Source organism: Nelusetta ayraudi, unplaced genomic scaffold, assembly GCF_046127955.1.
Source record: "Nelusetta ayraudi isolate G7.1 ecotype Tasmania unplaced genomic scaffold, CSIRO-AGI_Nayr_v1 ptg000031l, whole genome shotgun sequence".
Taxonomy (NCBI): Eukaryota; Metazoa; Chordata; class Actinopteri; order Tetraodontiformes; family Monacanthidae; genus Nelusetta; species Nelusetta ayraudi.
Genome location: NW_027466081.1, coordinates 3,610,852 through 3,636,822, shown reverse-complemented (window position 1 = coordinate 3,636,822; position 25,971 = coordinate 3,610,852). Strand labels below are relative to the sequence as shown.

The window sequence follows — 25,971 nt, the reverse complement described above, 5'->3', positions numbered from 1 at the left end:
CAACTATAATACTGCATATGGACTGAATTTGAAAACATTAGAACAAAGGAAGGGGGGTTGAAAAAAAGGAGGGGGAAAGATACAAAAAATATGTATATTTGTATAAATATAAATTCGAGAGTAACAGACTTGCATCATACATTAAGGAGCGTCAAAGGCATTAAGAGGCTCCATAGAACAAAGATAGAAAAAAAAAAGTAAGCTGTGTGTAGAAATCAGATGGAAGGACAACAACTCAGATTGTCAGTCATCAAGGTGTAACCTAGGGGGTAGGGGGGGGGGACCCTCACATGCACACGCACACAAGCACACAAGCACACCATGGAACTCACACGCTAAGCAAAAAAAAAAAAAGGTCAAAGCTCTTCTTGTAAAGCTCCCCACCCCCCTCCGCATAGCAGTCAAAGAGAGGTTGGGAGACGTTGAAGGTGTGTCTGGATGGAGGCGACTGAGATGACGTTTTCCACAAGGCACTTCATCCTTCTCTAATCCAGCTGGGGCTGCTTCATGTTGGACAGCTGGCAACAAGTACTTATTAAAAAGTGACTGTTTCCCAACTTGGATATCTGACCTTTGAACTCTCACTGAATGGGAAAAGCCCACCCTTTACGCCTTTTTGCTCGCTTTACTTTTTTTTTTTTTTTTTTAGAAAGTGTGCGCTCTTAACAATCTTTCTCTTCAATCTCAGGTCCACAAGGTTGAATCTTCTCAGAGCAGGTAAAGGAGGCCGGTGTGAGGAGCAGAGCGCTCGGTCAGCTTCTCAACAAACAGGGAGAGGGCGAACGATGACGACGAGAGTCTCAAAGCACTTCAAACGTAAATGCATATCCATAGACAAAGCCGAAGAGGTGAAACCCGAAACAAAAAACACCTTCCGTGACAAATCCCATTCATTGTTTTTTTCCCCCACCATTGTTATGCCAGCTGTATACAAATCGCCTGTGTCAGCCAGTCGAAACAGAATGCTGTTGGAAGAGTCGCTCGCAGTGAGAACCGCTTACTGATTGTCAAAAAAGCAAAAAAAAAAAAAAAAAAAAAAAAAAAAAGAGTTAAAGGATGACAGCGTCGTCAACGCAGGGCAGCAGAACACGGCTGAAGTGAAGTGTCTCAAGTGAAAGGCGCAGTCATGTGACACGTGTGTGTGGTATTTTTTTTTTTTAAATTGATAAGGTACCAAACAGCAACTCTTTGTATAAATGTTTTGTAAAATAGAGGGGCAAAAAAAAAATAAAAAAAAATAAAAGCATTTTCAATACATATTTTTTTCAAATCACATTTCCTGAATCCAACCTGCCTTTTGCTCGTCCTGCTCTTGCATCTTATTGCCTTTTTTCCTCAATCACTTCCTGATCTGGACCCCAGGACCACCTGCACTCAGGACCAGCCTGACTGCCGCAGGCCGGGAGTCTTCCATCAAAACTGGGCATTAACAAACAAAATTAAAACAAAGCAAAAAAAAATAAACACTATTCAATGTTTTTTTTTCCCCCTCCCCAACTCTCGTCCCGTTCCCCTTGCAAGCTCTGACATTCAATTGGAAAAGGCACATAACAGCTCATGACTTTCAAAACCTCCAGGCACACCCGCGGATAAAACCAACACTTTGTTAAACCATGAGATAAAAACACAAAAACAGTAAAAAACAAAAAAAGGTACGCATATAACACTTATATAATAAAGTAAATAATATTAACCACAATATTAAGCAGCATGTTGTAAGTGAAAAGGGAAAAAAATATATATATAAAGCAATATATTTGTACACTTTCAGTACTAAACATTCAAAAGGAGAGTAAGTGTTTAGAAAACTATATATATAATGTATTTTTTTTTGTATTGCACTTAACCATACTATCACATGTTTGCTGCTGTAGGAAAACATTGCTTTATTTATGCTCCAGACGGAGGACAAGGCTGCTTGAAGTGTTGCTCCTTTGTAAAGTTGCGGTTAAAAGTAAAGTAGGCTCCTTGCTGAAAACGTGTCGGTGCGCGCGCGTGTTTGACCTGAATGGTTTATTTCCTTAAAATTCATTTGGTTTCAGTCTTTTTTTTTATTTTTTATTTTTTTATTTTTTTAAATAGATTATTTTTCTTCGCCTAAACTTCTGCAATTGATTCTCTCAATCCATCAATCTCCGATTGGGCTAAACCACATCTGGCAACTTAGCTGAGACTCTTTTAAGGCCTTGTTTTCAGGACCCGAAATATACGTATTACGGCATTTAGAGCTGCGCCAGTATTTTTAAATTAAATTGTGTCAATAAACTGTCACCGAACTCAATCCTTTATATTAAAAAAAAAAAGTTTTCCTTTTGCTTGTGCCACTTTTTTAGAAAGTGGGTGTTAAACATACAATTCTATTTAACAGCCCTTTGTGATCTCACACCTCTCCGAGATTTTTTTGGGGAGGATGACTTGTGCAAGGCCACTCTGGTATATCGGTAAAACTGGGACCTTATGGGGAGAAGAATCAGTGAGCATGTACACATTTACGAATACAAGGAAGGTGTAACAGAAATGTCTCAGGTTACAGGGATGAGGCACCACGCTGAAAAAACAAACAAAAACCATCACCCTGAATGATAGTGATACAATACAGATGATGGAATGAAAGTGTTCCATTATTGTTGTTTTGTTTTTTTTTAAATGACACGCATCATTCTTAGCCAACTTTAAGCACCAATGACACTGTAAGTGAAACATGTCAGTAAGCGACGTCTTTATTTCCGTCGCGACTAAGCTGCGGTTCTAATGGATGAAGGCGCGCGCACGCATCTGTGTGTGTGTGTGTCCAAGTGTGTGTGCACGTGACGTGCATACATGCGTCTTTGTAGCTTATTATGCAGCAGCTGTCAAGGAGCCTCCCCCCCCCCCTCCCCCCCCCCCCCAAACTCCCTCACCTCGACCCCCCTTCCCCCTGCAATCGACGGGTCAACCGGTTGCGCTCTTTGCGCCGCTGCGTCCGATTACTTGAGTGTAAGAAGCAGCTCGTGCGGAACCGGGGAAGTCCCAACTGCGTCGGGAGGAGGCTGCCGAGGTGTTTCAAGTCCTCTGTAAGACCAACAGGGGTGGAAGGAATGGGATGAGGAAAAAAAAAACAAAAAACTCTCGCCTCCGCGGTTCAGACATCCTCGCAATTCCCGAAAAACAAAAAACAAAAAAACAAAACGTCGACTCCCTCCGGGGTCTCGGGGTCAAGTCCCGCCGAGAGGAGACGCATCGGCGCCGACGCGTTCAGAATGTCGCTCCTTGGTCCCAGATCGGTTGGGGGTGGGGGGGGAGTCGGTGTTCGAAGTCAGTAATGGATGCACTCTAGATTCCACTGGGTGGCGACGTTCGTCACTCCTGCTCCTACAGCCCAATAATCACACATGCCAGATATGCATAAATACACGCAGCATGCACACCTCCGCATACATACAAACAGAAGTGGGTGAAGGGGGCGGGGGGGGGGGAGGTGCCTCACACATACACCGGCTCGCACCCCTCCCCCTGCTCCCCTTCCATGTCCTCATCGTCCTCCTCCTGCTCCCCCTGCTCGCCCTCCTCGTCCGGGCCCATGCACGCGGCCCCCGGGAGGCCCGACGGCACCTCGGGGGGCTTGGGGTATCGGAAGGGGCAGCCGTTGTCGTCGAAGAACCTGCGGAAGGTGAACTCGTAGAAGGCATGCTCCGGGTGCTTCCCGTTGGGCGAGCAGAGCAAGTCCAGCGCCCGCGTGCTGTCCTCGCTGTCGCTCCACGCGCCGGGGCCGCCCTCCTCCTCCACGGGGTCGAAGTTGGACGTGTCCATCGGATGGGCGATCTTGGGCTTGTAGGGCGCCGGCTGCTGCCGCAGGTTGCTGGAGAAGTCCAGCGGCGTGAAGAAGGGGTGGGCTTTGATCTCGCCGGCGCCGTTAGAGCCCAGGCGGTCCTCGGCGGAACAGCAGAGGCGGCCGATGATGTCGACGGACTCTGGGTTGAGTTTGACCTGGGGAGGCACCTGCAGTGTGCTCTCCCAGTTAATGACCTGCAGAGTGGGGGAGGGGTCAGGCTTTATTATGTAATAATCAAAATTTCATTGGTTGCAGGTTTGGTAACAAGTCCACAGTACAGTCTCTAGTGCAATGATAAAAACTACAAATGCAGACTTGAAATAAAATACAGTCCACTTATTGGACAAAGACTGATCTTTGAACACTCTGCAGGGTCTCCTAGTAGCCACTTTAGCTCTACTGCTAGATTGACAGAACCTTGCAGAATGTAGAGGACATTGGGCATGGATTGGGCCAAGGCAAACTGCAACTCTCACTTGAATCCACTTTACTGAGATTGGAAAAATAAACAATCAAAACAAACAACAAACTAAATACCAACAAAAATTAAAAGGTCATTAAAAAAGAAAAGATATTCATCCCATCCCATCCAACCATCTTGGTTTTCCTGGTCCATCAGGTTGTCATACGTAGGCTATAAGCAATATCCAGATTTGAACGTTGAATTCAGCCACAAAAACAGCCACCTTTACTGGTTCAGTACAGCAGAGGGCAGTACCACATCAAACGGAAGCTGGTCCAAAGGGGACTTTTCCTTTTTTAGTGTATGCATTGTTCTATAGTGATGCCCCAGTGATTTCTGACGAGCACACCGAAATAAGTCTTTCCTCCTTGTTACTGCATACTCACCCTATCTTACAACACTTCCTCTTAACATTGAGAGAGATAAAAAAAAAAAAAAAAAAAGACCTGTCCTGATATCTTTTTGCTGTCAAGGCAGGTTTGAGGCAAAGTAAAGAGTGTCCACTTCTTTACCAACCTTGATCTGGGTCTCGGTGGGTGTGGCGGCCAGGAAGGGTGGTTGTCCTACCAACATCTCGAACAGGATCACTCCCACGCTCCACCAGTCGCACAGCTGAGTGTAACCTGCGCACAAGAGACCTTTCTTCAGAGGAACTTTCAACCACTGTATGTTCAGTCACAGAGAAGAATTCATCTGAACGTTGGTCTTGGGTCCAGAATGTTGTTGTTGTGTGTCCAATATATAGCATGTTAATGCAGTGAGCACGTGCATCACATTTTCACCCACCTTTACGCAGCAGCACCTCGGGGGCAATGTAGTTTGGCGTTCCCACCAGTGAGTGAGCCAGGCAGCGCTGATGCTGTCGGTTGGCCCGCTGCTCCAGTGTCATCAGCCTGTCGCCACAGCGGCAGTTGGACACGTCGTCCCAGAAGTCACTGGGCTCCATGCTGTCCTGTCTAATGTGGCTCCCTGGAGAAAGAGGGGAGGGAAAGATGCAACTCAAGTCCACTCTCAGCATGATTTGTTTTTTAAACGCTGCATTTCATACCAATTAATCTCATATTTTGAAATTAATTAATCTAGATTAATCACGATTAAAAGTTTGCTTTTAATTTTTTTATAAAAATGAATGTGTGTATTATTTATGAATGTGTGTTTATATGGGTTTTGTTATTACCCTAGCCTAGTCATAGAATGTTTACTTGCAAACAGTAGCCCCGAAACTGTGTTCCATGAAGTGATTTGCATTATGGTGGTAACTCAATGTTGAACTGCTTCGGTGCAGGATGAATTCAACTTTGTAAATTTTGCAGTAAAAATTTGTTTCATGCAATGGTTCCATCACTCAGCTTCTCAAACCAAAACTTTCTCTCCAACAGTCTCTCAAGTGAAGGAATGACTAATAATTACTGTAAGTCAACAGACACATCGTAAGAAAAAAAAATGGTAATGTGAATTTTATGCAGCATGGGAACTTTGAATGGAGTCCGAGACTTCAAACCAAAGAAACACAGTAGTTCCCGGTCTAATCACCATTACCTTTCTGGTAGTACTTGGAGTTGTGCGTCCAGCGAAAGCCTGTGCAGAGGCCAAAGTCCGTCAGCTTGATGTGTCCGTCCTGGTCAATGAGGATGTTGTCAGGCTTGATGTCGCGGTGGATGAAGCCCATTTTGTGGACGCTCTCAACAGCCAGTGTGAGCTCGGCCACATAGAAGCGGGCCAGGTTTTCAGGAAAGACGCCCATTCTGATGAGCAGGCTCATCATGTCTCCTCCAGGGATGTAATCCATGACAAAGTAAAGGCTCTCACGGTCCTGGAAGGAGTAGTAGAGACGTACCACCCACTCGTTGTCCGCCTCTGCCAGGATGTCTCGCTCTGCTTTCACATGAGCCACCTGGACAGCAGAAAGTGTTTGTTTAATCCAGTCTGCATGAGAAATTCTTCAACTTCAACAGTGTATTGCCGAAAAGTTACCTGGTTACGGTTGAGAACATCTTTCTTGCGCAATGTTTTCATGGCGTACAGTCCACCTGTGTCCACCTTACGAGTAAGACACACTTCCCCAAAGGCACCGATGCCCAGCGTTTTGATTTTGACGAACATGGACTTCTCCATTTTGGCACGACGCTGTCGGTTGTAGTTGGACTCTTTCTGGTTCAGCATCTTCCTCATCTGTTCTTGCTCTGCTTCTGATAGGCCCGCCTAGAGGGAGAAAGGAGAGGTGTTAAGTGGATGATCTCCCTCTCTTCTTTTAAAAATCAGTCTTGCTTATATTATAAGAGACGGAGACAGTAATTTCAATCTTCCTCAACCTTTCAATCACTTTGAAAACATAGATAATAGTTTATGGCAAGCTCTTGTAAATGGAAGACTGATAAGCCTGACTTTTCATCCCAGGATATGGGGCTAGAAGTATATTATAATTTAAAAGTACTGCAAGACCACCCTCTAAGATCTTCAGATTGTCTAAGATTGTCAAAATGTGTGGCCTCAGTGAAATGTCTTGTATTTTTCAGATGGGCAGGACTATTGGGCAAAAGGTTTTCCAGCAGCAATAAAGCAAAGCATGTCCATCATCTCGCTCAGTCTTATGAATCTTACGATTCATAAATCAACATAAAGGTGGGCTTAACCATGAGGTAATTATGACTTCCAACAATTTCACACTGCATTCTGTAAAAGCGAGCGTTTCACCTTGGACATCTCCTGTTCCAGCTGAAGCCTACGATTCAGCTTTTGCTGGTGGATCTTCATCACATTCTCTATGTGCTGCTCCATGTAGAACTTGAAGGCGAAAGGCGAGTACGTCTTGATGCGCGACTCTCTCTTCTCCTCATCGCGTCCGTTCTTCCTCACCGGCACAGGGGATGTCTGAATCTGCTTTTTGTCCTTCACACTTTTATCACCCTTGGCCATCTTGGTCTTCTCCTTAACTTGCTGGCCGTCTTCAGCCTTCCCACTCCCTCCACTGCCCCCGTGTGTGCCTCTGCCTACTGTGCTGCTGAGCTCCTGAGGCACGCACAGGGCGCCGGCTCCTTCCATGGCTCCCGGTTCACCAGATGTCCCCGGCATGAGCAGGTTTTTGGGGTAAGGAGGTGGTGGGCAGCGTGGCTCCTGGGCAGGCTCTAGAGGGTAGGGTTCCTCCGCCATGTAGGGCAGTGGCTCGCCTGCATCCTGGGCCTGAGCACTCATCCAACTGGGGTGGCATGGCCCAACGGCCGTCTTGGGCTCTGGCCTCATGACACGTATACTCTTGACTGGCTGCTGGATGGGTGGCGAGGTCACAGCTGTGATCGTGTTTGGTGGGCCCATAGAGGGGTCCTGTTTGCCACCCGTAGGCGGTGCCGCCATGGTGGGACGGACACCGTTGGGAACAGCAGAGCGACTGTTGAAGGAGTTGGTTCTGCTTGGGACGCGCACCTCGCCCCTAAATGGACCCTGTGGCTGGGGCTGCCTTGGCGGGGGCCCCCCCTCCGGACCTGGGGGTCCTGCCCAGTGGTGCTCATAGATGTCCAAGTTGAGGCTGGCCCTAGATGGCGTTAACAATCCCTGGGGAATATCGGGGAAGTCAGGGCCAATGGTTCCCACACCTCCAGGGGAACGGGACATTATGTGGACTTGGTGGGACGTGGGGCTGGCCTGCCGTGGGTGGGAATGAGGGGCCAGGTACAAGTTGGCGGGATAACCTCCCCCTCCTGCTCCAGGACCATTCTGGCCCATGGCACCCTTGCCCTGCATGTTGACGTAGTTGTCTTGGGGTGCCATTGGAGGTGGTGCCATCTTGTTCTGAAAGGAGGCAGTCCTCTTTACTCCATAGCCTGCAGGCTCCATCATGTGTGGCCTTGGATGGCCGTAGTCATAGTGGGGACCTGGGACGGGGCCCCCTGGTGGCTGAGGCTGGAGCTGCAGAGGCTGGCCAGGGACGTTGTAGCTCATCATGGGCCCATGCTGTTCCAGACCGCCTGGATATCCCTTCTGCTGGGCTCCAGGTGGGTACATAGTGTTGGCTGGGTTGCCCTGGGGGGCCATGACGGGTGGATAGGAGCCCATACTGGGAGGGCGACCCATTGGATTCCCCATGGCAGGACCTTGTGGTGCACCGGACGGGGACATCATGTAGTTCATGACAGGCGGAGAGCTCATGTAGGGCCTGGGTATTTCACCATCCGGACCATAACCAGTTGGTCCCTCATACATTGGAGCCCCCATCTGGTGGTATGGAGGCATGGCACCTGCCTCCCCTGAGGCCTCCATGGCAGGTCGGTGGTCCATTGAGTTTGGCATGCCAGCTTTTCCTAGAGAAACATGATGGATATTAAGCACACTAGGCATATCTTTTTGAGCCAAGGAGTGGTACTGGTTGTACACAAAATAAGAGCATGAAGAACTGAGGACATAATTAATATCTGCTTGACAAGTTTATGTCTTGAGGTTCTAAGTACCTGGGGAAGTCTGCTTGATAACGCGGACGATGAGCTCATTGCGAGGATCAAGGTAACCCATTTTGCTGATGTAGTCCAAGGCCGCTTCAATGTTCCTACTTCCTGTCTGCTTCAGTGCCCTTACAGCCATCTCCTGTAAAGCATTCACAAAAATAGAGGCCAAGGTTAGTTTATTGTTATTTAAGTTAGAACACAAGTGGCTGCAAAAGTACTTGCTAAACATAAAGAATCCCAAAAGTACAGACCTAGAAACATAACAAAGGTATATGACTGCTGGTGTTTAACCCCCAATTGTTATAAAAGCAACATGCCTGTGTTTTTGGGGTTATATACATCTCAAAAGAAAAAAAATAACAAATTAAAGAAGCAAAACATTAGGTGCTTGAGCACCTGCATCCTGTCCACATTGGGTCACATACCAAAGCTTCCTGTGCTTGTCACAAAAACCCACATAAAACTTACCACTTAACCCAGGTCAAATGATAAGTGGACCATGAATGTTTCTTTTTTGAAGAGGCTAGTAATATTTTGAATAGAACCATTACTGATTCGGCACCCAAATGTGTCAACTATGTCAAATAGTTTAAGTTTGATGACGATGCAATAGAAATGTTTCTTGGGGATCTTTGAGTCCCAGTCATTTTTTTTTTTCTATTTTCCATCACATAAATATTTGCACAGACTTTTTTCCGTCTTGACTCACACATGGGGTTAGGGTTAGCTCATCCCTGGCTCCAACAGGTGGAGCACTGTAAAAGGCTGAAGGTATGTAGGTCACCTATCTTAAAAAATGCCGGTTAACCACTTTGGTGTCTTTCATTCAATAGCGCCATGTAATTTATGGCTTAAAAAAGCAAGAAAATGTGGAAGAAATTAGATTAGGTTGTTACTCTTTTCTTAATATAAAGCAGGCAGATTTTAAACTGGCGCCAAACACTAAGGCTTCTTATTAAAAAGTGCAACAAAAGACAAATGACAGTTTCATGGAATGCAATCATAACAGATTGTCATGGGAAATTATAAAAATAGGTCATTGACGGAAAATAGCATGGACTGTAATTAACCGTGGCAAATCAGGGAATATTGAGTTTTATGATGAACACAGACAATGTTTTGTTCCATGTTGAACATTTCTGCAATTACTGCAATTTGTGAAATATTTGTCTTGCTTGGAAAAAGCCACACACACACATACATTTATATGAAAAATATGTTAAATATATGTAGCTTAAGAAAATGTCTTTACAAATGGGAAAAAACACATTACTGCAAAGAAAAATACAACTGTAAAAAAATAATAATAACCTGCCGTCGCCACCCCAACTGAGTGACCCACACATAGCTGAGGAAATCCCCTCAAATGGCAAATGACCTCAGTGTAAAGACACTTGAGCTGAAGACCTCTGGCCAGCCTCTCCGACGGAGCCAGCATTCAGGTGCCCTGTTGGCCATACGCAGTATCGCAACCACGTTTGAAATTCTTCTACTTTATGGCGATGACAATATATGGATTTCAGTCTGTACTGCTGTGTATTCCGACTGATGTTGTAACACTGATTGAAAATGGAACCTGGAAGACACATCAAACTTAAATGTACCGAAACTTCAGTTCAGGGAGAAACCCTATTTCGTTTTTGTTTGAATTCCATTTCACAAATGGTCAGTGTTTTGGTATTATTTTTCCATTCTGTGGACATTCACATACAAATTCGTAAGTCCCTTAAATTTCTTTTTCAAACTTACTTGTTTTTTCTGGTTATGTTTTATTGATGGTTTACTCTTAAGATATTTAAAATGATTGATTATTTCAAAAATGTATCTTAGGAATTAAGTTAAATAAAATGTCAGTTTTACTTTACTTTGCTATGTCATGGATGCTTTGAATAAGATTTCCACCATAAGAACCTCTGAAAATGTCAAACGTTCCCTTTAATAGCAAATATAACAAATCCATGCACTTGTATACTTAGAGTCAATCAATTTTGTGAAATCCCACCTTTCATCAACAGAATGAACAGCTTTATTTGCTTTCAGGAAACCAAGTCCAACACAAATGGTCTAAAAGTAGGGCGACATTTCAGCCGTAGGCACAGCGAGGTCGAAAAAACCAGGAAATGCCAAGGCCACACATTTTCTATGCCTCCTGCAATCACTGTGTATCTGTGTGTCCATCACAGTGTGTCCTTCCCACTGCAGCTCAACTACTCTCTCTCTCTCGCACACACACACACACACACACACACACACACACACACACACACACACACACACACACACACACACACACACACACACACACACACACACACACACACACACACACACACACACTTAAACACTAGTGTTTATACTTTCTTTCCTGTGTGTTCATGCATGTGTGTATTTGTTGCATTCCTCTGTAGCCAGGGGTGTGTGTTGCCTGCCAGAGACGCCCAGTAAAGTCACAATGTGTCCTTCTCTGACTCGCTCCATGTCCAAAAGGCAGCTGCGCACAAAAAAAAAAAAATGACCCAAGAAGCACTCTGGATCTCCAGAAAACGCTACGTTCATCGCTCTGTTTACAACCTCCTAGTTGAATTGATGCTTTGTGGGACCTTCCACAAGCTTGGAATGGGGAAAAAAGATAAGGCAGCTGGAAAAAACATGTCCGTTGTGACATCCCAAAGTTGATAGGGAATGGCATATTTTTAGGACATATACCGTAAAATGCAGATCAAACAAAAAAAAATGGATGGACTTTTCAAATTTCTTTTTATTGGCAGGCTAGAAACACTGGTTACACTGTTTAGAGACCACTGATGAAATGAAAGCGGTTCAATATGAGATCTTTAACACAAGGGACTGAATTAAAGCGCTGCAAAACAATCTAATTTCTCTTCTCATTTCGCTCTTCTGTTGAACTTGTCTGTTGTGTGCTGAGGCGGGCCCTGGTTACCGCAGCTGTCATGGCGACAGATGTTCCTTTGCTCACATTCCTCAAGTCAGGAAGCAGGAATTTGAGTTATTCGTATGCTGGATGATCTTTTTCTCTCCATCTCCACCATTCCCCCCCCCCCCCCCCCCCAAAAAAAAAAAAAATATCATCACCTGACCACACATACGCAGGTTTTTGCGAAATCGCTCGTCTCGTTGACCCACTTCTGCAACACATTCCAACATGGGACCCTACAAATCAAAGCCACATGCAGGATGCTCTTCACCAGATGGGTGGACATGCCAATGGGGGAACGTCCACGCGTCATTTACGCACGGAGAGAGAGCCACAAAACCCGCTCTAGATCTCCTCCGTCGCCTTCGGCTTAAATCCGAAGATCCAGCGGAGGTGGACGGCGCGGTGTCGACCAAAAAGAAGGACGGCAGCACGAGGCGGAGACAGCTGCGTCCTCTGCCCGAAAAACACAAACCCGCCGCCTTCCAAACTATGTCCTGTTGGCGTAACGGTTACGTAAACAGCAGCAGTTTGCCTGCTCACACTCAGAAAAGCCCTTAATATGCAAAGCATGCTCCAGTTTCCGGCCTGGTCACAAGTTTTGTGCGTACAGTGGACGGCCTGTGAGGAATGGCGGGGGATTTTAGAAAAAGGAAACTGTAGGCCGCGCCCCTCCTTTCCCTTCCCCTCCCGCCCCCTGCCATCTCGATGCACGGCATGCCACCTACCCAGAGCGCTCCCACCCTCCCCTCCCTGAAACATTTCCTCCTTCAGGAAAAAAAAACAAAAAAAACAACAAAAAAAATGGATTACATAAGAGGCCACATTGCTCAGTAATTTGCATCTGGGGAAGATGGGACAGATGAAAAGGAAGCGATAAAAATAGTTGATAAGGAGGAGAAGGAGAAGGTCGGGTTCCAGAAAGACGCAAAGCAGTGACCTTCAGTTTGAATTCTCACACATCCGTCCATTATAGGATACATGATGCGTTGTTGGAAACAAAGGGTTGAAATGACAAAAGTGACGTGGATGGGGAAGATGAGGCCACAAGTCGGTGATAAGGAGGCCAATGTGATTTCAGAGCTTCCCAAGAGGGTGAGGTCATGCACTGACCCAGCTCGAGAGGTGTTCAATCTTGAGCAGGATTGAGTTCAATTTATTTTTTGAACTTGTGATGCTCTCACTGCAGCACTGTCACACTGCACATGGTGGCCAAGGTGCTGAAACAGTCATGCACGACGTTTGACATTCAGCCTTTTGACACGATTTGTATCTTCGAGTTGGGCTTGAAGTGTCAAAGGAAAGAAATCAAACCATGACAAGGAGCATTTTCGGGATACAAAGGGTTTTTCAAAAACCACTTCCTCTCCGTGTGAGATCAGTTACACAACATTTAACCTGGGCAATTTGTGTGTAAATTCCTCGTAACGTACCTACTGCGACACGCTATACTGCTCCGCCACCATCCAACCCGTAATTAAACGCAATCTCGCTGTGTTGTTGACGTGCATCAAAACAATCACTGTGCATTCCTGGCAAGAATGGAGCAAAACACAAAGAGGGACAAAGACGCCGCGGTGGAGTCCGATGGCGGCACAGCCGGGAGACATGCCGGCAGAAGGAACTGTTCCACCCTGCAGTCATTGAATGTTCTTTTCCTGTTTGTATTGACTCGGCCCTCAACTGCTCCAATCGCCCCACAACGGTTGGCGGGAGGAAAAAGAGCGAAACTGAGCATTCCTGCCAACTGGATTATCACGGTTTTCACTGTTAACAGATGTCGGAGCCGTTGAAAGGTCTCATGTTATGCAAAATCCACTTAACCAATATTTGTAATTTAATAATCTCTAAAGAGAAATGAGGAAAGTCCATAACTAAATTGTATTTTCTTGATCCAGTCCTCAGAAGGGGCTGCATGCGTTAGAAACATGCAGCCCCCTCTGTGATATCACAGAGGGGGCAATCATACCTCTGCCAGGTAAGTGACACCCACAGCCGTACTTGATATATCTGTAAAACCTGTTAATGAAGGGCTAAACACACCGTTCTATATGGATCTATATAGGGTTTTTCTTTTGTATTCATCATGTCAGGCTGCTCCACAAAGTCGGGGGGAAGGGGGGGGGGGGTAACCTGTACATTCAACACTGTGCAGAATAATGGACTCTGCCTGTGATGAATTATGATTCAATTAGACAAGTAATCAGTGTTGGCGAGTAGTCTATTGCTAAGTAATCTACTACTGTAATTGAACTACTTTTTTTTTAGTAACGGAGTAACGTAACGGGTTCACTGTGGAAAAACTGGTAATTATGTCATAATTACTTTATCACGTAACGATTCCATTACTTTTCCGAAATATTTTGCAAGCTAAAAATGTCTCATTATCCACAAAATGTCTGAAATTTAGAAAAACAACCGAAAGCAATGATTGCGTTTGTTGCTGGAAGTACAAACATTTGAGTTCATCTCGTCTAATTGAGTAATAGTAATTACTTATGAAACAAAGTAGTTGAAGAAGTAATTAAATTACTTTTTAAAGGAGTAATCTGTAGTTGGATTACTTTTATGGAGTAATCCCAACAACATTGCAAGTAACATACAGTACATGGATGACTGGCCAAGCAGAACTCTACAGTCACAGGCTGTTTCTCAACAAACATTTGAAGCATCCATCATGTGATGGTTTGGTCTAAAGAGTGAACGGATGCGGGGGGGAAACCGGAACAACAGGGTTGGCGACAAAAATCTGAATTCACAATTTGTCGAATGATTTGAGCTGAGGCTCTAGCACAAATTCGCTGCACTCTTCTGGTACAACCTCGTGCCACAGACACATTCAAAGAGAACTTCAGAATGAGATTCACAGACATGAAAGTGAACAAAAAACCACAACTGCCTGAAATCTTGTGAAATAAAAAGAAGCGACACACAGAAAAAATCCCACCGATAACGGCGGTGAAAATAGAGCAAAGGTTGCGTTATCAGCGGACCTGGGCTGTGATCAGTTAAAAATCAATTTGGCTCAGGCCCACACCTCCTCTCAGCAGGAGCAGCCTCATAACTTCGCTGGAGGGGGGGGGGAAGATTCCCCCCCCTCCCCCTCCCCTCCTTTTCTTCCTTTTTTTTCCTTGGCCGCGGCTTGAGCCGAGCATTCTCCGCATGCCAAGTTCCATCCTGGGGCCTGCCCTCCACAACTTTAACTTCTGCCGTGCCAAAAATCTAACCAGGTCAAGCTGCAATTTGATTTGGGATCAATCCCATTTACGGTTCCAATATTGAGTTTCTAAAGAAACCATGAGTAACCTTTAATCGTGCAATACTGCAAATGACATTTTTCCGCTGAAACAACAAATAAATATAAATAACATCATTAACAAGGAAAAGATTATTTGTGGGCCGGTTTGATTTTGGCTGCAAATACTGTACAGTGAGAGTGGATGTGGTCTAGGGATGTGAACAATTAATCGATTCACGATTAATTGTCGATTAAGAATATAATCGATTAAATTAAATTAGTCGCGATTAATTGAACTTTTTTTTTACACGGGTAGTTAATATCATTATGAAAAGAGCAATTCACCTGTAGATACGGTGATGGTCATAATATACCGAGAACAAGTTACTTTTAAACTACCTTAAAAAATTTTTTTTTAAACGTGACCCATTAGAAGTCACCTAAAAGTCAGAGGATAAATGTTTAGCGTGTTTTTACTGTTCTCTAATGTAGAATTGGGTCATATTAGACCCTCAACATTATTTGAGGGTTAAATAATGTGTTCCTTACACATTTCTCATTGTGTAATTTAGATTCTCGCCGCTGATCAATTAATCGTTAACCGATCGGTCAATCAACTAACGATTAATGAATTAATCGATAATTTGCATCCCTCACGTGATCCAAAAAAACACAGCCTTTCCTATTCATCCTCAGTGAGTGCTGCACCAGGATGAGGCTCCACATGGTGCTTCAGGAATTCACGTTTTCAAACTGAACTTCCTGGTTCTGATGACTATCATACTTTGACATCAGGCTTTCCAAAGAATTCTTATGCCCCTATTGTTTACAGGTACACTCTCTTATTGCCTAATGCGTTGAAGACTTGAGCATTGGGTAACGACTACCGGGGCCTCCTCAAAGTTGCGCTTTTGATCTTGAGATCAACGGTCCTTCAGCATCCGCTAGCGCCGCCAACCCCGCGTGAAAGGACCCACGTATCACCTTCAGGCCGCAAAACCTCCGGTTCCCCACAGGAAGCCCCGTCCCTCCTCGCTCGTCTTCAGGGATGTTTGGCGGCGCTCTCGCATTCCTCCGGCAGGACAAGGTTGAGGCGAGCGCCAAGCGGCGCAGTTGAGAAACCCACCTGATATTTCGACATTTCAGCCCTTATGTAACCGCGGCGCTACACACTTTGGCAGGAGGCACTTGCATTGTATTGTGTTGCATCTCGGGGTTTTAACGGCACTCACTCTCTCTGCTGCTCTCATTAAAGAATCTAAATGAAGGAGGCAGAGGAGCTGCAAAAACAACCTCCGAGTGAAGTGGCTTTTGCCTTTTTTTTGCCCTTTTTTTTTTTTTTTACTGCAGCAGTCTAGAAACAACAGCAATTTAGTCGCGCAGCCAAAAACGATGACGTCTGTGTGCTCCAGTGTCCAACACATACGTGCACTACACTGTCCTATATAACAATTCTATTCTGTGAATTATGAACACACTAAACCCTCGAAAAGATTTGATAGTTCGTTCATCTATTTGGAAGGGAAAGTAGCTTTTGTGGGGGAAAAAAGTCCAACGAACTGCAGTCTCCATTCAAAAAAGGTTGGTCGCTTTTAACGTGCATGAGAACACAAAACATCTGTGTCTGTATTCAACCACAAATTGAAAGCAAAAACATTCAAGTCTCCGACACTCAATCCTAAGCACCGTTTTGCAACTATCCTCTAATAAATAAACCGGATAGTCGGAATAAATAATAGATACATCTTGTATTAAATTATGGCATCTACTTCAGAATAATGCATTTCCACAAGCCAAAGAAATTTAGGTGTTTATATGTCCCTTAAATGTTGGATTTGTATTTTGTATTGCTGTAATTTCTAGATTCCTACAATTTGTTTTATGCCTACATATATATGTATATATATATATATATGTATATATATATATATATATATATATATGTATATATATATATATATATATGTATATATATATATATATATATATATATATATATATATATATATATATATATATATATATATATATATATGTATACACATATATATACATATATATATACATATATATATATATATATATATATATATTGTACATACGTTGTATTGTTTACGTGCTGAGAGGTTTTCTTTCCCTTTTTTAATTTCACATCCATTTTACAACTGCGGGGCGGGGGGTAAATTCCTTGTATCTGCCACATATGCCATACATAATTCATTCTGATTTTGAGAAAGGCAGGAAGAATGCCACAGAATTTAGGAAACTCTTTTGGGAAATACTTTTGAGAAATTCCTTTGGCTCCCCCCCCTCCCCCCTTCAGGGGCCTTCGCGACTAATTGATTGGAGGGTTCAGCGTGGCAGAGGTTTCTACGTCGGATAGCCCTGTATTCATCCGGGCTTGGAGAACGGATGAATACGAGAGTAGGAGGGGCCCAGGGGCCGTCCTCTCGAGGTTAAATCTTTGGTATGACCTGGCCAGAAGACTGAACCCAGGTAGCCCAGTCGCAATGCGGACGCTCAACGATTGTCACACAATCCAAAACCAGATCTTGGTTCTGCTATGACAGCGTTTCTCAATTGGTGGGCTTTGTGGGCAGTTTCACAAAATTTTAACATATTTAAATATTTATGAGAAAATTTGGATGATTTATTTAGCAGGACACAATTAAAATCAATCACTTCAATAATTCATTTACTAGACATGATAATGGGCTAGAAAGTGGGCTAGCAAGTGAGCTAGCATTTTTATTTTTCGTGTAATTAATTTGGGTCGCGACTTCAATATGAGGAAAAAAATGTGGGCCCTCCTGAAACTCCACCAGTTGAGGACCACTGTCCTATAAGATCTGCGTCTTACCTGGTCACAGCCGGCATTGACCAGCTCCTGGAGCATCTGCCGGTTGACCTCCCCGGCCCCGGCGGGAATGGCCGACGAGCCCGAGGACGGGCCCGACTCGTTGGCGAAGGGCATGAGGGACCTGCGAATCTCGCGCAGGGCATTCTGGTAGTTGTTGAACTTCTGCGGGGGCCGGAGCTGCTGCTGCCGGCTGGCCGCGTCCTTGCTGCTCTTGCAGTCGGCCCCCCGGCTGCCCTCGGCGCGGGAGCTGCCCCCGTGCAGGGCCTGGCTCACCAGCTTGGCCGGCTGCTTCAGGCCCTCCTTGATCTCCTGGAGCCTCTGGCGCGTGTTGCCCACGTACGGGGCAGCGGGGAAAGTCTTGGGCCTCATGGCCTCGGTGCCCAGCGCAGGCGCCTACGCCGGCGGATGGAAGAAAGGCGCTGGCGAGCGCGCAGGTCGCTCCAGTGCGCGGGGCCGGAAGATGACTTTGGAGCCGGCTGACCTGAGTAGACAACTGGGCTCCAGGATCACCGACCAGAGGGCGGATGGAAGAGGCTTGGGCGAGTCCTCCTCTTTGTGTTTTCGTATTTTCGGATTCCTGCCGCCGGTGGGGTGCTGGATGGAGGTGAAGTGCGGAACTACAGGCATTCCATGGTGTGACTCTCAGGGCTCGGGTTCCAGCTTATTCCAGGAAATGTAGCCAGTCATGAGGGCACCGCCGAGCCAAACCATGATGCAGCCAGCGTTTGCCTGTGGACGAAGGGATGGAGACTGTGGTCACGCATAGTGTTCATGTTTTGTTTTGTTTTTCTTATCTGCTAAATTTAAAGCGGGCGGAGGGTGGGTTGCATCTTATGTCCGAGAGGACGGACGCTTTGCAACGATTTTGGAAATTTCATCCATTTTCTGCTTACCGTTATCGCTGCAGGAGGCTATGGAAACATTTTCTAATGGGCAAAACTGTTCAGGAATTTAACAGAGGGAAAGAATTCTGCATATTACCAGTGCAATGGGAGACCACTGTGGTTCGGTGTGGTGTGGTGTGGTGCGGGTGCAACTGTATGTGTGTTTGTTCGGGTAAAAAAACATAAAACAAAATGTCTCCAAACCTGCAACTGTGATCATGTTAAGTTTGGTTACTGTACATTTTATAACCGGCAAAGGGTGAAAAGTGTTTCCTTCTGTAAAAAATGTTCTACCCCTTCAATCGTCCAAACACGTGCAAATAAATTAGAGATGTTTAGTTATCGGTATCGATATGATGTCAAATATTCTGTTTGGATTCAAAATACAGATTTGCCAATCTCAGATCTTGCCAAGAGCCAATCTCAAGCCAAACCGTGGTTTGCATTTTTATTGGGAATGCTGTCAGAAAACTGCAGCAGCTCGGATTAGGAGTCAGTGAGATCAGCTCCTCCTCAAAACCTCACTATATTTTTGTTTTAACCTTAAATTTTTTTTTTTTTTTTTAAATCGAAGCGGTTCCAGAAATCTTTACGACACAGTCACATTGCATAGCGGTGCTAATCAGTGGTAGCTGCATAGCTAATGCATCATTCAGGAATGCTGCGGGTCATAAAACACCACCTACCCTCCCACCCCGGTGCCCCATGGATGCATAGCTGCGGTAACAAAAGTCAGCTCCAGTCACTGCATACTTGCAGTGCATGGTCATCGGTAAACACCCCGGGCCGGAGCGCCGAGCTCCAGTGTGGGGGTCACAACAAGTCAGCGGGTCCCTCCCTTGCCTGCGATAGTCCGGCCCCTGTGATCGCAGTCTCTCCGGTGCGACAAAATAAAAGCATCGGCCCTTCAGATCAGATGGGGACATTTTTGCGTGCACAATCGTTGCACACGGCCTCTGTAACTGGCTTTGGGTCGGTAGTGCGGAATAACCACAAAACTGGACGTTTCGGACGCTCAGAAAGCGTTTGCCCGCCTGCTGCATTGTCGCAAGCACTGGGCCACGGACGACAGGATTCCACCGCTGCCTCGCTTCATCTCATTTATCAAACGTTCATTCCTGAACGGTGTGACAGAAATAACAACTCCTTAACAGGTCCCTATGAGAATTAAAGCATTTTAAGAATGCAAAGAATGCTAAAGGCAATCTGAAACGAGCACACCAGCTCCGTCTGTCCGCGGTCCGTTTGTCTGACGTGTCCTTCGTTCGGGTTCGCGCCGGTGCGAAGAACGAGCGCAAACTGAGGTCGAAAGTGATCCAATCAAAGGCCTTGTGTCTAAACTAATCCCAGAGGAAGAATCAACAACAAAGATTCTTGGAATCATTATTTTTTAGTGTGTGTGTGACATATCCGTTTGGCTTGTAGCCAGTCTAGTTTCCAGTTATCAAGCCGGTTATGCTGCTTAACTGGAAGCAGTTTATTATGACTTACACAAGAAGTCAAGTATTCCACTAAAATCATGACAGCAATTGTTTTTTTCTGTACAGACATAAAAATGCTGGCTGCAGGTTTGGAAATGTGCTGAATGCCTTTTGCAAATGATGACTTTTGGGTTTGGACTCTTGTTTGGAAACAACTTGCAACAACCTGAAGACTCAGAAATTTTGAGGCACTTTTTTTTTTTTTTTTTTTTTTTTGGATAGTTCCGACATTGACTTCAATGCTGAAGGAGCTCATATTGCGCAAAGTCCACTATGCCAGTGTTTTCCCCAACAACAGTACGTGTCTCCAGACCGATATCAGTATCTAGTGTTTTTTCTGACACCTCACTAATATACAGTACTTCCCAGCTCAAACCCAGTGTTTTCCAGTGGTGGATGTAACGGAGGACCAAGTATATCCTGAGATCTGTCAAATGTTGGGGGATAATCAATGGTGTGAGGCTGCTCCACTTGAGTCTGGGATGAAATAAACAACATTTACAACATTTACCCCGACTTTTTCTGACAAATACAACGAATCAAAGCGAAGAAGCTCATAAAAGTTCATGATTCACACGTTTCCCGGGAACCCCCCCCCCGGTTGCCTTTTTTACAGACCACCGTGGGGGCGCCGCTGAGCGGAGAACATTCAAACTGGGCTTGACTTTCAATGCGGTATGTTCTGCATCGTAGGTATCGAAAATGGGCTCTAAATATTGCCCCGATGATCTCAACCACGTCGCCAGGAGACATTTTCCAGTGCGTGCAGTACATAACTGGGATCAAGGCATTCTCGCCAAAATAGCCTAGCATAAGACGCCGCTAAAGTGACACCCCCCCGCCCAGCCGCCCACCCACCGCCCCCATACTTCTTCCCTTTGGGCCATTTCTGAGGCAGACACAGCCCTCACTGTTTCGACAATTTGCTTGGACAAAAACATGTTTGTTTTTTTTGTTGTTGTTGTTGTTGTTTTTTTCTTACATTGCAGGGCGGCGGGGGTGAGGAGGGGCCGTGTGTGCCAGGCTGCATAAATGTTTCCCCATCTCTGGGATCTCTCGCCTCCATTCCTGCAATGCTTCAGGCGCCTGCTTCGACCAATGAGGATTCCATTCCACAAGTAACTACAAGTAAAACTCATGCCACTGTTGAATCATGGGACAGTCTACGCTAACCAAAAATAAACCGGAAAAAAAAAAAACAAACCCAAGAAGAATTATGGATGATCTCTGTCTGGAAATAGGCTTTAGGGGCAAGTCCTAAAAATATGCAAAGACACTGAACCACAAGTCAGACAGACAGCAACAAAATACACAGGGCTTTTAAATAGTTGTCTGGAGTGTCATCAGTATGCAACAGATCCTTAATTCCATTTGAGTCCACTTGAGTCTCAACCCTTCTAAGTTGTAACTTAAGTGAAATACCCTCGGCCAAATACTGCATATGCATAAATATTTGCAAACAACTTTGAACTGGAAAAAAATACAAGAAAGAGTCGACCTTTCAACAGCTACACACTTGTCATATTTGAGGTCACACGAATCTCTGCAAACCAGAAGAGCAATTCAATTTTAACCATTTTAATTAAAACAGATTTGAGGCATTTTAAACAAAACAGAGAGAAAAAATGGAACTTCTAAAACTCAAACAAGAAAAAATAAAAAAATAAAAAAATAAAAAAAATAAAACATTTTTTTTATGTAATTTAGTGACTGTGGGAAAACACCCTGCTGTGGTTTTAAGATGTGGGGTGATAACTACAAACTGTCTCTGAGGAAAATGCCTTTAAGATTACAAAAACGAATTTTTCATTCAAGTAGTTGCACATTTAAGAAGGTCCCACATGCAAAAGCCACTTTATCAATTATTTATTACAATAACGTGTATCCCTCAAGCCCGTTAGTAAGGTCCACAGAAATGGGAGGCATCCATTCTTTACTTGTTTTATTTGCTCAAATGTAGACTAAAACACGCAGTTGTGGAAATCAAACCCCTGTGATATCACAAAGGGCATCAGTACCTCTCCGCTGTTGGCGTCAACATCCCCCAGCTATGTGCTGCTTCCTTCCCCTTCCTTCCCCGCACTAAGCTAAAACTCAACATTTTTACACTAAAGTGAGAGCTAAATGCACTCATTTCTAGAGATGAACAAGGGTTTCTGAATACTTGATGACGCGAGGCTGCTTCGCTGGAGTCTCCAAACAAAAAAAAAAATCAAAAGTGAAGATGGCGTACTATGGGACCTTTAAACAGCTCAAAGAAAAATAACTGCATGCATACCTGCAAGGGGGATGGGTGGATGATAAACACACCTTTTTTCATCTTGCTTAGCTCATTTCGAAAGGTTTGAAAGGTTTGTGTTCCTGATTTTAAAAACTGTTGTGCAGTCAAGAGTCCCACACAAAATAAACCCCCCACCCCCGCACCCCCCCAAAAAAAAAAAAAAAACGACATCTGCCAGCATTTGTCTGGACCCTTTCCATCCCTGACAGCACTGTCTGACAATATGAAATCCTGCCGTCACCCGACACCACGGTGTTGTGAAAATATGAAAAGTTAAAAAACACCTTTCACAGCAGGGACGGAAATGCTTAAGAATCCACTGTTGACATCATCTGGTCGACTCCAGTCTGATGATCAGTTGCCCACTCTAGTCACACACCTGAGCTCACTGGACCACAAACTACTGATTATTAGAAATGTGCCGAACAAAGAAAAACAGAGAAAGTGTTTGTGTGTACGTGTGTGTGTGTGTGTGTGTGTGTGTGTTTGTGAGCTTCGTAGTAGCACACATGAACAAACCACATGGTTACATCAGTGCCAAGCTATGCGGGCCTTTAGGCTTAGCGTGTGTACAGGAATTATGTGTGAGAATCCTTTTATTTACACATTTTAAGGCTTCTCCATTTTATAATCCGGCACAAGTATAAGCTGGTTTTCCTCCTGCATTGCCATGTGAAGAAAAACATATGACTGTGCAAATATACACAGATGAAGCTGTACTTACCATATTGGTAAAAAAACAAACAAACAAACAAAAAAAACAAAAACAAAAAACAACTCCAAATAATAAAATTCAAATGTTGAAATTAAAATTAGCAGTGGAAGGCTCTGGGGTCCCTAAAGCTCAGGGCCCCTAAACATCTCCTTGCAATAATATACGAGTATGTACACAACTACAAGTATCTCCAAAGACAGTTCACATGAGTACTAGAGATTTTAAAACTCGTAGGTATGCAGCATTAAACTGAAGCCTGAGTGGATGCCACTGCTTGTCGAGGGCCCCCCCCTCGGAACGCGAACGCATTCGGAAACTTCGGTTTCAGCGTCCGGTGGCCTTCACACTGTAAACCTCGGAGTTGAGGCTGTGAGAAGGAGGAGGTGGTGGTGGTGGAGCGGAGCCCCGACACGAACATTCCTCTGCAGGTAGACCCCGGTTCTTGTGTTCTCCGCGGAGAACTTCAGACCGCTTCATTTTCCGACCAACACCAAGTTGAACAGAGACCCCCCTTTCCCCGTCACCAGTCGTGGAAACAACTTCCACTAGTCCCAGCAGCAGCAGCACCACCACCACCACTCCCCTTCCCCAAAAAAAGAGTCAAGTCTCAACTTACCATGTGATAGAAGTGAGGAGAAAAGCTCAAAACCGGATAGTAATTCCCGACGAGCGAATGCTTTCAGCAAACCGCCGAGTGGAAACGGCTCGGCAGCCGCGCGACTACGGCCGAAGTGCGGGTAAATATGATGAAATGAGCCTCCATTTTCTCCCCAGACTCCGGGCAGGATAAGAAATGCAGCACAAAGTTGGACACTCGCTGCATTGTTAACATTCCACAGGTCACGTGAGGGACCAACGTACGTCAGCAACGGGCACATAGATCGTCTATTGGGGACATGCGCTCCTCCGCCTAGCCTAGCATTAGCTGTTCTTTGTTTATATGGCTAGAAATTCGAATAAGCGTAATACAACAACAACAACAACAACAACAACAACAATTACTACTACTACTACTACTACTACTACTACTACTACTAATGGTAATAATGATAATATTAATATACAAATCTAAAAATATTAAAAGTAGCCTATTTTCTCAATAATTAAGAACCTTTCTGAAAATAACAAACGTCTCAAAACATTGAAAAACACTATTGTAGAAAAGTGTTTATTTGATCTGACAGTGGTGAATGTGGGTTCCTGTTAAGAAACCTACATTCCTGTAGTGTAGTCCTGCTGTAGGACTACATAGTATTCATGAAATCACCCATCCATCAATACATCCAGCTTCTCCTGCATGGGTGTTCAAGGCTATCCTAAAAATGTCTCTCAAGCTGGACCAGTCAGCGCTTCACCGCAGGCCCACGTAGAAAGACAACAACCACTTACATACCCACCTATAAACAATTTAAATTCTCCGGTTTGCCAAATGTGCAACGAGGAAGCCAGAAAGAACCCACACAGACACAAGGAGAACATGCAAATTCCACAAGGAAGGCCACTGTCCCAGGAATCTAACTCGCAACCTTCTAGCTGAGGTGGCAGTTTTAAACATAACACCACTGTTTCCCATCCTAGAAATTATCCTGAACATAAACATTGAAACGTCTGCAATTGTATCTCCCCTTGATAAGCGTTTGCTGTTGAGGAACGTCGCTTTCATTAGGTAGCCCATGTTGAGGGAGGGGGGAAAGTCTGCAGAGTGAGATCTCCTCTTTCTTTCAACTCTCTGATCGTACATATTCAAGGAGGAGCCTCGGCCAACGCAACTCTCTCCTTGGTATACCAAAAAATATGTGCAGCACTTCTCAGTCCCTCCTCTCACTTCTTTAGACTTAAACTTCACCAGTGTGTTTGACGTGATGAATCAGAATAAACAGCCATTAAGGATGCTTCACTGATTTATCTTGTTAGTAATATTATTCATACTGGGCAGCCTTTGTAGCAAACACACCGACACAGTTAATGGCATTAGAAAAACAAAAACAAAGTAGCAGCAAAGTGTTTTGTTTGCAAAACTTTAATTCTCCTTGGTCCCATGGGACATATTGGGGTGAGGATGGTGAGGACTGTCCAAGAATGAACCCTTTGGACATGTTCCAGAATGAAAGACAAAATAATGATAACAACAATAATAATAATAATAATAATAATAATAACAATAATCAATGTACATTCAATTCACAGGGCTCTTGGTTTATTTCACGACAGGGACCAATAAAAGAAGGACCTCCATTTCATTGGCTGCCCAGTGAAGGTCAAATGTCAACGTGCCTTCGTTGCTGAAAAGATCCGGAACAGAAATTCTATTTGCCGATCATCAACAACACCCTTTGGTGCCCCACTCTACATTTTTTTTGTATTGTTTTCTTTTCCTGTAAATTACAATTAAGTATGTTAAAGTACGTAAGCAGGTTATTTTACTGTTTGCATGAGTTGTGCCCTTTTGCTGCTATCTGTTGTTCACTGGCACAGTCTCAATAGCGTGGGGTGTTGACGGTTCTGACGGGAAGGGGAGAGAGCAGCTTCACAATCAGTGCAGCCGGCCTGTCCAGTAAACAAGGAGCAGGAGAATGACACAGAGGGCGCTGTGTTGTCACTTTCTAATGTCAGTATCTTGAGTCTGAGAGTTCTGTGAATGACATGAACTCTAATAAGATGAATATTGCATATAGCTCCTCATAAAAAAACAAAAAAAGAAATGCCACCTCACCCACAAAAAAGTAGTTGAACTGACAGAGAGACAGTTTGTACTTTGGGCAACTGTGGGTGCACATTCCTGTTGCAAGTCAGCAACACTATCAGACACACACACACACACACGCACGCACGTCTCTGTTGCTGCTAGTAACGAGAATCCCAGAATA

At 44.6% G+C, this 25,971-nt stretch overlaps 1 protein-coding gene across 2 annotated transcripts; it reads right to left on the bottom strand.

The window, feature by feature from the left end:
* Positions 1-906: 906 nt before the first annotated feature.
* lats2 (large tumor suppressor kinase 2) lies at positions 907-23,939 on the bottom strand. Of its 2 annotated transcripts, XM_076030907.1 has the most exons (9): positions 23,721-23,939; positions 17,744-18,472; positions 8,717-8,849; positions 6,969-8,569; positions 6,249-6,476; positions 5,814-6,168; positions 5,061-5,243; positions 4,791-4,897; positions 907-4,005 (listed from the first exon to the last, which is right to left on the bottom strand). In XM_076030907.1, exons 2-9 carry the CDS (start codon positions 18,110-18,112, stop codon positions 3,463-3,465), a joined length of 3,519 nt encoding a protein of 1,172 aa, XP_075887022.1. In that variant the 5' UTR covers positions 18,113-18,472; positions 23,721-23,939; the 3' UTR covers positions 907-3,462. The 2 variants fall into 2 exon arrangements, with proteins under 2 accessions (XP_075887022.1, XP_075887023.1); XM_076030908.1 differs by lacking the exon at positions 17,744-18,472 and having other exon boundaries at positions 23,721-23,938.
* Between the last annotated feature and the right edge of the window lie 2,032 nt (positions 23,940-25,971).

Coding starts and splice junctions, on each gene's coding strand:
- lats2 (XM_076030907.1), bottom strand. CDS start 18,112: ATGAGGCCCAAGACTTTCCCCGCTGCCCCGTACGTGGGCAACACGCGC. Junction 6,477..6,968: donor TGGAACAGGAGATGTCCAAG/GTGAAACGCTCG, acceptor TTCTCCCTCTAG/GCGGGCCTATCAGAAGCAGA. Junction 4,006..4,790: donor CCACCGAGACCCAGATCAAG/GTTGGTAAAGAA, acceptor CCCACTCTGCAG/GTCATTAACTGGGAGAGCAC.